Here is a 12,223-nt window from a genome sequence, read left to right on the forward strand (position 1 = left end):
TGTTGGTCAACCAGCAGAATGCTCGCCCTGCTAGCTTCTTAGTCTGAAAATAATCTTGACTCGCTGGGTATTTTGGGAATGTTTCGTTTCTCAGGCATTATTTGTCTGACTTGAAATAGTGGCGGTAATGCGACTGCTACATAGCACCACCTAGTGGAGAAGTCACAACTGATGCTGAGTTGCCCTGTGGTGATTAAACGGATAAGAAATGAGTTTGTTTTTGTACTTTTCTGCAATCTTTGCAATTAACCTTGTTACACCTAAAACAGTGATAAACACTGAAGCATCTGAAAGGAATAAACTAAAAGGTGAAGCTACCGACAAGTTAGAAGCTTTTACAAACCTTTACGGTGAAAGAAAAGTAAAACATTTAACCTAATCCCTGGATATTCCAAAGGACAAAAAAATGTAGATTTTAAGCGTGTCTCTGTGTAAAAAGCTACTTATTACCAAACAAAACTATCTTCTACAGAAGGAAAACTCTTCTGGCTAGCAGAGTAAATGTGTTTGGCAGGAAGTGTTTAGTTGGATCAGATGGGAGCCTCCCATCTGATCATATATCATATATTTCATTACATTCCACCCATACCACCTCTCAGAAGCTCGGCGGAACACCCCAGCCTCCAGAATCAGCAACCCATCAGTCCACCACTCATCTGCTGCACACTTAACCTACACTGACATTGCACCTGCCATTACACTTTCATATGCTGGTAATAAATCACATTTGAAAGGTATAATGATGTCTTGTCTGCCCATGCATTTCCTCTCAAAGGAGAAGCAGACGAGGGTGATCAGGCACTTCCACTTCCACGGCTGGCCAGAGGTCGGCATCCCGGCCGAGGGGAAGGGCATGATCGACATCATCGCCTCGGTGCAGAGACAGCAGCAGCAGTCTGGGAACCATCCCATCGTCGTACACTGCAGGTAGCTACCGATTCCTGTTTTAGCCATGCTTTTCACCAATGCGTGATCATATTTAGAGATTCTACAGCAACAACTTAACAGGGTATTTGCCAGCTTGATTGACTTTCTAAGAGTTGTTGTGTTTGCTCTTGCTGCAGTGCTGGTGCAGGGCGAACAGGTACGTTCATTGCACTGAGCAATATCTTGGAGCGCGTCAAAGCAGAAGGCCTGCTCGATGTGTTCCAAACTGTGAAGAGTTTACGCATGCAGAGGCCTCATATGGTCCAAACTGTGGTAAGCACCTGTGGAAGTGTTTATTAAATTCATTTAAGAGCTAAAAAGAAAAGGAAAAAAAAGATCTACTTCCTGTTACTTGTTTTAACTTTTAACTAACCATCTTTTCTGTTTGTCTTTTTACCTTCTACAGGAACAATACGACTTCTGCTACAGGGTGGTACAAGACTTTGTCGACATTTTCTCAGACTATGCCAATTTTAAATGACGAGATTTGCCTTAAACATGGTTTTTAATGTTGTTTTTTAAAGCTGCTTTGTCAGTTCGATGTGTTTCTTTAACTCAGTCAAATGATCTATTTTGCTATGCACTTGTCCTCCCATTAACTGAGACTCCATCCATCGCTGTAATATAATGTATGTCAGTGGATGAAAATTGTACATGGAAAAAAAGTTAGATTAATAATGTATATTTCACATCATTTATGATAATTATTTTGTCATTTCTGTTTGGTTGTATAATAATGTACCTTAAGTGTTTAAGTGTTATTTTGGATTGACCACGTAATATTTTTCAAAGTTGTAGTTATTGTAAAAGTATTTATGTATCGAAGATGACATTCCACTCTTGTGTTTGGAGAACATGATAGGAATGTTAAAATGTGTGTGTATTTTTTTTATGTAAACATACAGCACATGCTTTTGTTAATTCATGACTTCTGAGATTTAAGGCGATATTTGAACTATTTGTCATGTTCTCATGCTACGTGCCCATCACCAATGTGATAGTCTTTCCAATGGAAATACTGTCTGTAAAGGATTAATCACTTCAGCCATAAAGTTATGCAACAGAAGAGGAGTGACAACTAGAACCTGACCGATTAATTAGCGAGCTGATAATATCAGCCGATATGTCCAGTGACTATCGTATCGGCTAATTTTATCGTAGATTTGCAACCATATTATTAAATTGAATCACCTGTCAAAAGGTATTTAATTTGAGTTGCATTTTATTATGCTAGCAGTTTTCTTTCACAAGCAGAGCGTGCTACGGATTACAACAAACATCACTCTCCAGAGTGTGAAGCGAGGATGAACATTAGTGATCATGTTCTCCGCTAAACTGTATATCTTTTACAAAAAGATGGAACACAGGTCTGAGAAAGAGTTCGGCTGATACATCAGTATCAGCATCAATATCGGTATTGGAACCAAAAATCTCACATCGGTCGGGCCCTAGTGACCACTCAGGAGTCGATTTTCCAACATGGATTCAGGCAGAAGATTCACATTTTGATGTATCAAACACAGAGTCTTTAAGAAATCATTCAAACGGATCTGAAACGAAACATGGTATGCAACTGCATTTAACATGATTGTAACATTACTGCAGTCTGCCTTTTGTGTGTAGACAGCAAACGTATTTTGCTCGAACAACTGCACATTAAAAAAAAGCACATATAACTAAGCCTTTTGCAGATAACTGACAACACTCAAGAGAACGGTTATTGCTTTATTTATATTAGAGATTAGAGATTGTTCACAAATCAGTGCCATACATGTACCTTTTTGAAGACATGGATAAGAAAAGAAACCCCATGTTTGCTCTTAAGAAAAGGCTTGAGTCGGGGCTAAATGCAGTAGAGGCTGTAGGATCTCATGACTAAGTGTCAAATGCACAGCGCATACAGGACGTTATTCACCGACAACCACATCATAGAAATGTGATGCTTCAGTGCCTGCTTAACGACAGAGCTACAAAAACATTATACAATGCTTAGTTACTAATACATGTTTGTTTTTTTTAGATTACTTAGTTCTCATTGGTCAACATGAAGAACCAGATTGTTTGGAAACAAAAGCATTTATTGACTTCATTCATTAGAAGGTATCTGATTGTCAAACATGCAGTAACCCCCGTCCCTGTGGTACTCCAAACATGAATCCAAACGTTTGAAAGATTCTGACCTGGCTCTGCTTTCACCCTCAGTGACGTCATTTTGTTGATCCCGTATATGTAAACCCTACATGACAAAGTGCTAACATTGTGAACGTAAGGAGCTGTAAAGTGATCAGTTAAATTGGGTGTGTATCTGTGGAAGGTGCAGCACAAGACGAGACTAAACAAAACCGTGTGTTTCCCTTCATGGCTTCTCTGAAAAGAATATCAAGAGGTGCTGTGTAGACGTCAGCTCTTTGCCTTTGCTCTCTCTGTGAGTTGTCCATCCCCCTTTTCGGATTCTCAATGTCTTTCAAATGCAAGTTGCTATAATAAATTCTTCTGAAAAGGCTTTGGGAGTCAGTGCAAGTTTTCTTGTTGTTATTTTAACAATATAGGTTTATCTAGTCTATCTCTATCTTTTAGATGTGGTTTAAATTTGAAAAATGCACTTAATAAACTACATTTCCCTTTTAAAACAATGGCATCCTGGCCTGAATGAACAAGAAAAATTCAAGAATATAAGACCAGGCAAGAAAATTTCAGTGAGTCGATATCCTGCAGTCACATGTTGAAGTGTCCTTCAAGGGCAAGACACTGAACCAAACACTGACCAACTCGCTTGCACAGCTGCTTCGGCAGTGCAAATGAAAATATATTAGTGGCCACTTTATATAGCAGCCTCTATTATCAGTGTGTGAATGGGGTAGGCGTGATCTGCACTGTGAAAAGCACTTTGAGAAGTCAGAAGAGTAGAAGAGAGCTGTTCAAGTCTATAATGTTAAGCTATTTATGGAGCAGGCAATTCAAAGCGCTTAACACAAAAAGAAATGTAAAAATGATCAAAACAACCGATTAAGAAAGAGAAATAGGATAAGATTATTAAAATACAAGTGTAAAAGTGACAGTGCAGTCTATATATATATCAAATTATCTTCATTCTGAGATAATTTGTTAAAAGTGAGTATGAAAACTGGGGCTTAAAGGCGCTTGCCTTTAACAGGAACAGAGAAAAACATGTGACTCAGTGATAAAACCACAACGACTGACATCCAAAGAAAATCCTGAAATCCTCAAACTAATACAAAACATGCACAGCGGTTCAGCTGTTCCTGTCAAAAACAATTTCCTTTCAGCTTAATGACAAAAAAAAGAAAACATTCCCCACTGTGGGTACCTTTAGTATCATCTTCTCCTCACAGACTGCCGGCAGCACTCAACACATTTAACATTAAAGCTGAAATCGCACTGGTTATGTAATGACAGAAGTCTTGTGCTGTTGAAGTAGAATTGTTGGCCAACAGGGGGCAGTGCACCTTAATCTTTATGCATATGAGAATTTGCACCAATTAAAATCGAAAATTAAAGTTGTCAGTGAATGTCTTTTTATATTTTATTCTTTAGTCATGAATTTGTAATTCTGCTTTATCCTCATGAAGAGGAAATTTGACGATGTCATCAGGAAAAAGAAATGCTGGATGATGATTAAGGTAATTACTCCTACTGATAAACAGAACAGAAACTGTGACTCAGTTGTCAGAAAGTGATTCACTCAAAGTAATTCAGGTGTAATTCTCAGGACCTGTTGCAAGACCTCTCTTTATCTTTTGATTGATTAAATGAATAAATGTTAGGTGAACAGTGTGAGGTTTTACAGGTTCCAGCTCAGATAATTCCTTCTTATGTACTCATCTTGAAGTTGAATCTAGTTTCACCTCCATGCAAATACTCGTACAATTTATGTTGTCATAAAAAAAGTTATGTAATTTCAATAGAAATGTCTTCATCAGAAGGAAAACATTTTTCCTCTTTAAGGGTGTCATAAGATAAACAAACAAAAAAATAATGACTTTCTCCCATGTCTTAATGTGAGCCCACATAAAGCTTTAATTTGTGTGATAGCCATCTGAGTGATGTAACATGAGCAGTGAATATGTGAGATATTTTTTGCCTAACAATCATGTTTCTTATCTCACAGAGAAATCCAAGTGACAAAAAGGCTCTTTGTAGACATTTTCCGTTTCCTCTGACTCTCCATGCCATGGTTACACTACTCAGTGGGAGGAGCAAGAGCCCCCATAAAAGGTCAACATGAGTGAGGCGGTCACATGAATTATGTATTAACCCTAACCGACTCTCTTATTAAGATTGAACTCTTACTTATTATATTTTCTCTTGCACAATGCTTGCATTTAGCTTTCTGCTATAATTCGGAAAATTTATTGGCAGGCTGACCTCTGAGCGCTGACCCCGCCGCTGAGATGCTTTCATGTGTGTCTTCTGAAACTAAAAACTAGAAATGTCACTTTTTCGTGTTTTGTCATATTGAATCCATATTACATTGTTAACTGACCCTTACCAAACAGTTAAACATCTGAGACGATAGAGACTGGCTAGCTTTGTTGCTGAATAAGGAGTGAAAACTACAAGACAAAAGAAAATGCACAGATTACTGTCATACCAAAGGTTGATATAAAAAAATTAGGGGTCGGGGCGCAGATAGCTCAGCGGCAGCGACTGCGCGCGTACCATGTTGCGAGGCCTTGCTCCTCGCGCGGGCGGCCCGGGTTCGCGTCCGGCCTGTGGCCACTTTCCTGCATGTCTCTCCCCACTCTCTCCCCCCTTCCGACTCTATCTGTCCTATCAATAAAGGCAAAAAGGCCAAAAAAAATCCTTAAAAAAAAAAAAAAAAAATTAGGGGTGGGCTTTGATTTAAAAAAATTAACTAATTAACTCAGGGCTTTCTAATCAATTAATCGCGTTTTAAGTGCATCACAATATTGCCCTAAGAAGCAACACTTCTTAATCTAAACTGAATGAATGCAATGCATGCAATGTTATTTGCTTCTCAGTTTCATAAAGCTGTTGGATCTTGTTTGAAATAGTTTTTCAGCACAGCAGTTGGAAAGTTGGGTCACACGTTGCTATCTTAAGCACATTTTCTAACCCCTTATCTTCTACCACTAATAGTGGTCTAGACTCCAGAGCAATCAATTTAGCGAGTGAATTTGTAAGTTTATCAGATGTTGAATTACAGATTTTGGTCCTGAAGCAAGTCATTTGGTCGAGTTTAGGCTGCAAATGCTTCTTGTTTGTACTTGTTTGCACAAAGCTAGCAAGGAGCAATGACAAACAGTTCTGTGCTGTTTATGAGGAAAACTGTGATTAAATTATTTTCTTGTTCTTCAAATAATACTTAGTTGCCACTAATGCTATGCTACATGCTATGCTACCTCAGTTGTATTACATAAAACACAGCAACAAGGCTAATGCTATGCTACATCACAAGCTCAGAAGAAATATATGACACATAACACCCAGGCTAATGCTAACGCTACACATAGTCACTTAAGTATACTGATACTTCCAATAAATGCTGCAGCAAAGGCTAACCACATTACAAATGCACATGGTAATTGCAATGTTCAAACAGGACAGAACACCTATATTAGAATAGTTTCCATTTGCAGCTTTTGGGGACTCAGATTCTAATTTGTTGAGTTGAGACTTTGTTTGTTTAGCATGACTAGCAACATGTGCTTTATGTAAATAAGTTATGATAAAACTTAAGAATAACTCATTGACAAATGACATCAAACATTATTTTAACCCAAAAAAAAACACACATTGACTATTTTACATTAAAATATGTTATTTATTAGTGATGTTACGAGATGTGCCGAGGCTTTGAAGCGTGTGTCGAGCAATGGAGGGGGCGGTTCTGCGAAGCGCGTATTGAGGCTTGCTTCATTTAGGGGAGGAGCAGAAAATGATGACGTCTGAAGCCTCGCTGCCCCGCTGTACCACGTGACTGCTTCGGGAAGTGGTTCAGATTTTGCCGCGGAGGCTGGAAAACCCTCTGGAGTACTGGGAGAGGCAAAAATTACTGTACCCAACTTTATACGATCTTGCTCTTGCGTTTTTGTGCACACCGGCATCTTCTGTACCCTGTGAAAGGGTGTTTTCAATGGCCGGAGAGGTTGTGTCAAAAAAAAGGAATCGCTTAAAACCAAAAACTGTTGAGAAACTGTTATTTCTGAATAAAAATGAATAAAATTTCCCCTTTTCTGTACATCATTGTCCAAGTTACACAAGCATATTCAGTGCCCTTTTCCTAGTTCCACAAGCCCTTTAACTGTCCTATGCCTGCTTAAGGCCATGCCATTTTCCTAAAGTGACAGAAAAACACTACACAACCTGTCATATATATACTACCATTTTTTGAAAATGTACACACAGAAAAAATTTAAAAATACTTTATTATACACATGTGGGATAATTTATGTAGAGAAATTATTTGGTCATACATTTTTTTGTAATTCATAGTAATTCTCAAGAGCCATTACAGACACAAAAATTCAATGCATCACACATTATGTGGTTAAGATCATAGATTAAGATACAGCTGCCTGTAATTATAAACCTGGCCAGTAGGTGGTTTCGTGTGCACATGAAGCTTCGTGAGATGAACCCTTTCTCGAACCAATTGGCTCAAGTGGTCACCATCACTATTATTTATTGTTACACATCAAATATATCTCGTTAGTCATCTCTTGCTCCACAGACTTGAGTGCACTATTCTCTCTCAACCAGGAAGTGTCAAACAGAGCTGAACCCAGCCTTGGGTTCATATGGGGGTGTGTCAAGTGGAAGGTGCCATGTTTGGTAGAAGTGGAGAGATGTTTGTTGTGTAAAAATGTTATTTAAAAGGCAGTTTCAGTATTTACTTAACTGAAATGTATTTTGACATGCTTTAGCTTTATTGCATATAGTATGTGTTGTTTGTAAAACAGGTAATACTCACCTGAAAGTGAACTAATTTCCACCCCCTTTTGGTTGGTTCCAGCTCCTATATAAGAGGACGCTTAAGGGACTCTTATGCAGTTGGAGTTTGGAGTTGAAGTGGAGCAGAGCAGAGCAGAGCAGAGCTGGTGACTTTCCAAAAAATGTCAAAGAGTGTAAAGAGCTGCAAAGGCCCAGACTGGTATTGTTTAGAGCTCAGTCTCTTCGTTTGTTTCTTTTTGCCTAATCTATATTTTTCTTGCAAGAATTATTAATTCAATTTTTACAGAGTTGGACATCATAAGTGACAAGTGTATCTTACAAATTGCATCAACTATGTTCAAAAAGAGTCAGCGTTGCAGCTAGTGGTTGCCCAAACACCATGCCTGCTTTGGGGCCATCTGTACGGCATACATTTTAGGACATCCTCAGGTCTCAGACGAAGGTGTCAGACCTCAGACGAAAAAGCATCAGTTCTCAGGAAAACCTCCGTCGGGTGTCAGACCTCAGACGAAACGGCCTCAGATGAAAAAGCCTCAGACGAAACGGCCTCAGACGAAAAAGCCTCAGACGAAACGGCCTCAGACGAAAAAGCCTCAGACGAAACGGCCTCAGACGAAAAAGCCTCAGACGAAAAAGCCTCAGACGAAACGGCCTCAGACGAAAAAGCCTCAGACGAAACGGCCTCAGACGAAAAAGCCTCAGACGAAAAAGCCTCAGACGAAAAAGCCTCAGACGAAACGGCCTCAGATGAAAAAGCCTCAGACGAAACGGCCTCAGACGAAAAAGCCTCAGACGAAACTGACTCAGACATATTTATTTTATTTATTTTTAAATTCGAGGGGGGGGGGGTGACTAAACGGCTTCAGATATAATTATTTTATTTATTTATATATTTTTAAATTGGGGGGGAAGCGGAGCGTTGCCGGGGAACATGAAACGTCATCAAGATGCGACCACAACAACCCTGGCGCTCCGCTTCCCCCCCAATTTAAAAATATCTGGGCAAACACAAACAAGGCTTGCATTAAAAAAAACTTTTTTTTTTTTTTTTAGGATTTTGTTAAATCTTTGTGTATTGTCAGGATAAGTACATTATGGAAAGAACTTTGTAGCATTGATTTTTGGTGCTCTGGGTAAAAAAATAAGGTATAACAGATTGAAATACAACAAGAAACAGTTGCACAAAGTTAAAAGGCCTGTTGGAAAAAACGATTGTTGAATATTTTCTGTTTGCTTTAAAGGAGTGAGGAAGAAAGTGGTGGAGGAAAACTCCAGTATGTCCCTGACAGTGAGGTGAGTTCTGTGCTCTCACTTGAAGCTGTGAGAACAAGTATATAAGCCTTTTTTTGTCTTTTTTTTTTTCTACAGATACCCTGAGTCAAGACAAGTCATAAGTCAGGTATTTGAACAATTCCTATCAAGAACTGTGATGTGATTTTCACGATACTGTTTAGATTTCGCCAGCTGCCTCACACTCGGCAGCTGGAGTGCGCACTCGAGGTCCAGGTTCGATGGCGCCACCAGGACAACATCATCCGCAATAAGCAGAGACGGGATCCTCTTAATCTGAGGCCATGGTTCTCGACTGGAAAAAGGTGGCATCGATGACTGTTTGTTACACTGGATGTATCTTTAGCCTTCTGTCTCATCCAGACAAAAATAAACATGGTAAACATCAACACTTATGATGGTGCTAAATTGATCTTGCATGCATTAAATAAATTAATGTCTGCACATTTAAGTAACATATTTTTCTCTTTCTGATTTCAGGATACCATTTATTTAGTTTACAGCATTTGTGAAAACCCAGAAAGGAAGGATGTGTTTGATGTGCTGTTAGATAACAATCAAAAATAAATTATTGGAACATCTAAATAAAGAATTGTTTGTGGTAAGAAGTTTGACGATTAAGCTAAAATGATAAATAAATTGATTTCTGTATGCAAACTGATCACATGTGACGTAATAAAATGTATAATATGGATGGGGAAAGTTAATGGGTACCGTTTTTAGATTTAAGTAAGGTTAACAGATTCAGGGATAAACTGGCATAATTCTGACGGTCAGACCAAGAGAGGAGCGACGGCTGCCAAGCAGATAAAATCACAGGTAAGGATTTGTTGTTTTAAATGTGTTAAAGGGTGGCAGATTGACACACAAATGACAACTTTTTGATGTGTATATTTACATCGTAGAGACTTCCCAGGGAAGACTCGAATTTGTGTAAATATCACACGGTCAGTGTCAACCATATTGGGAACAAAGGGTGGTTATAGGTAACTAGTGGGATATACATTTTGAATTAGAAATTAGGGTGTGGTCACTACAGTCCGAATTTAAAGCCGATCCGGAGGATCTACGATTGGAAGGCCCGGACTCTCAAATTAGTTGAGAGCCTAGAAGCTTGGCCTTCACTCCTTGAACGGTAATGAATCATCAAACGTATTGCTGAGACATTATTCGGACTGAATTTATTCACACATGTATGATCTGTTTGAACCTCATAAATTAATAATGGCAGAAAAAGTGATTGTAAAGTGGGAGGATGGAAAAAGAAAGAAAGAAACATCATTGGTCAGGTTTGATCCTACATCAATAATGTATTCATTTTCAGGCCCAGGAGGCGTGACGCGGGGTCGTGTGAAAGATGTATATATGTATACATATCAATATTTGAAAACATGTAAAATATGTTTCTTTTCGTCAATCAAAAACACAAAACCTTCACACTTCTGTTTCAATAACTGTGTCGAAATAGGGGCAAAGGAGAATGTATACAAACACACTTTATTTAAAATGTAACTATGATTGCTGTTGAGTTTTACAAACGCTCAACAAGTGTCATTCTTGTCCTCTCAAAGTGTAGTTTGACCACTTTGGCTGTTTTATCTGAACTAACATGTCTTGTTGATTTGGTTTAAAGGTTTTCCAAGAAGACAGATGTTATCGTCTAGAAGAAGTCTCCTGCAGCCAACATGTCTCCATGCTACTGAAGAAACCCTCTGACTCTGAATGGGACTTCATACAGGTCAGTTTGCTCTTTCATTTCTCTCTCCATGTGTTGTTTCAGTTGTTTGACATTGCTACATTAAGTCACACAAAAATTGGTGTTATCTTTTTTTTTTTTTTAAAGATTTATTTTTGGCCTTTTTGCCTTTATTGATAGAGAGGAAAGTGGATAGAGCCGAAAATCAGGGAGAGAGCGGGGAGAGACATGCAGGAAAAGAGCCACAGGCCACCCGCGCAAGGAGCATAGCCTTGCTACATGGGACACGCGTGTTGCCGCTGCGCCACCAGCGCCCCAAAATTGGAATTATTATCTTTATAAGCATTGCTTTTTAGTATATATTGTTTATTTCTGATTGATTATGAATTTGTAGTTTTTTGTTTTACAGAGCGACACTGGAATAATGCTGCAGAGGGGAACTAAAAAAAGAGTCCTTTTTTTATCCTGAAGTCAAACACATGGCAACATAAGGCTTTTTTAAAAGGACTAATGAAGCTTAGTTCGCAGTGACAGCGGACCTACTACACATTTTCTTACCTAAATGTTTTGATGCATATTTTTAGAGACAATTTGTTTGTTTTGTTTGCTCAGTCATAAAATCAATCAGTATATGAAGTAGAAGATCCTCTTCCCCATACTACATATCGCACTTCTAGGACATAAAATGTAATGTTAGAATGAAACATATCTGCCTTTATTACATCTGTGTTTTTAATAACTAAAATTTGCAGTATTATTGCTAAAACTGTTTATAGTCGCCCATATGTTCCGATATTGACAGTGTCAAAGCTCGTCCGTCTCTATCGTATCAGATGTTTTAATGTTTGGTAAGGGTCAGTAACACACAAGAAATTAAAGAGATTACATTTATTGCATACTTTATATAGTTGAAAGCAGTTGCTAAGCTACGTCTGTTTACTACTCAAAACCTTTTGAACTGGAATCTTTGGGTCACCTTACAGTTTATTTGTTGTTGTTTCAATTTGACAGTAGCAGCATTCATGTTGACATTGCCCTTACAAATAACACTAACTTTATTTCAATCGTTTATAAGTTCGTATTGCTTATTTTGTACATCACATTAAAGCATTTTTTTGGCAGTTTTGTGGAGCCTACAGAATCATATATTTGTATTATTAGTTGCACTGTATTATCGCCGCAACCTCTGACCTCCCCGCTGGCCCTCCATCGTAGATGTGGGAGTAAGGCGGGTTCAGCGGAGGTCGCCCGAAAAAAATCAGAGGGGTATCACCATTATTGCCACCAGCAAAGTGTACAAGTAATTGTGAGGGTTGCATGATTGTAGAAGTAAATATCAAAGCAATCCATTAGATCATTTAGGAAATACTTTTG

At 38.5% G+C, this 12,223-nt stretch overlaps 1 protein-coding gene across 2 annotated transcripts in view; it reads left to right on the forward strand.

Annotated features, from left to right (window-relative positions):
- Window positions 1-3,430, forward strand: part of ptprea (protein tyrosine phosphatase receptor type Ea) — a 50,184-nt gene extending 46,754 nt beyond the window's left edge. For both annotated transcript variants that reach the window (XM_079372155.1, XM_079372156.1), the window contains exons 19-21: window positions 776-927; window positions 1,065-1,200; window positions 1,334-3,430. In XM_079372155.1, coding sequence (XP_079228281.1) covers window positions 776-927; window positions 1,065-1,200; window positions 1,334-1,408 — 363 coding nt within the window. In that variant the 3' untranslated portion in view covers window positions 1,409-3,430. The remainder of the gene's footprint in view (window positions 1-775; window positions 928-1,064; window positions 1,201-1,333) is intronic.
- Window positions 3,431-12,223: the final 8,793 nt, after the last annotated feature.

Source organism: Symphodus melops (assembly GCF_947650265.1).
Source record: "Symphodus melops genome assembly, chromosome: 21".
Taxonomy (NCBI): Eukaryota; Metazoa; Chordata; class Actinopteri; order Labriformes; family Labridae; genus Symphodus; species Symphodus melops.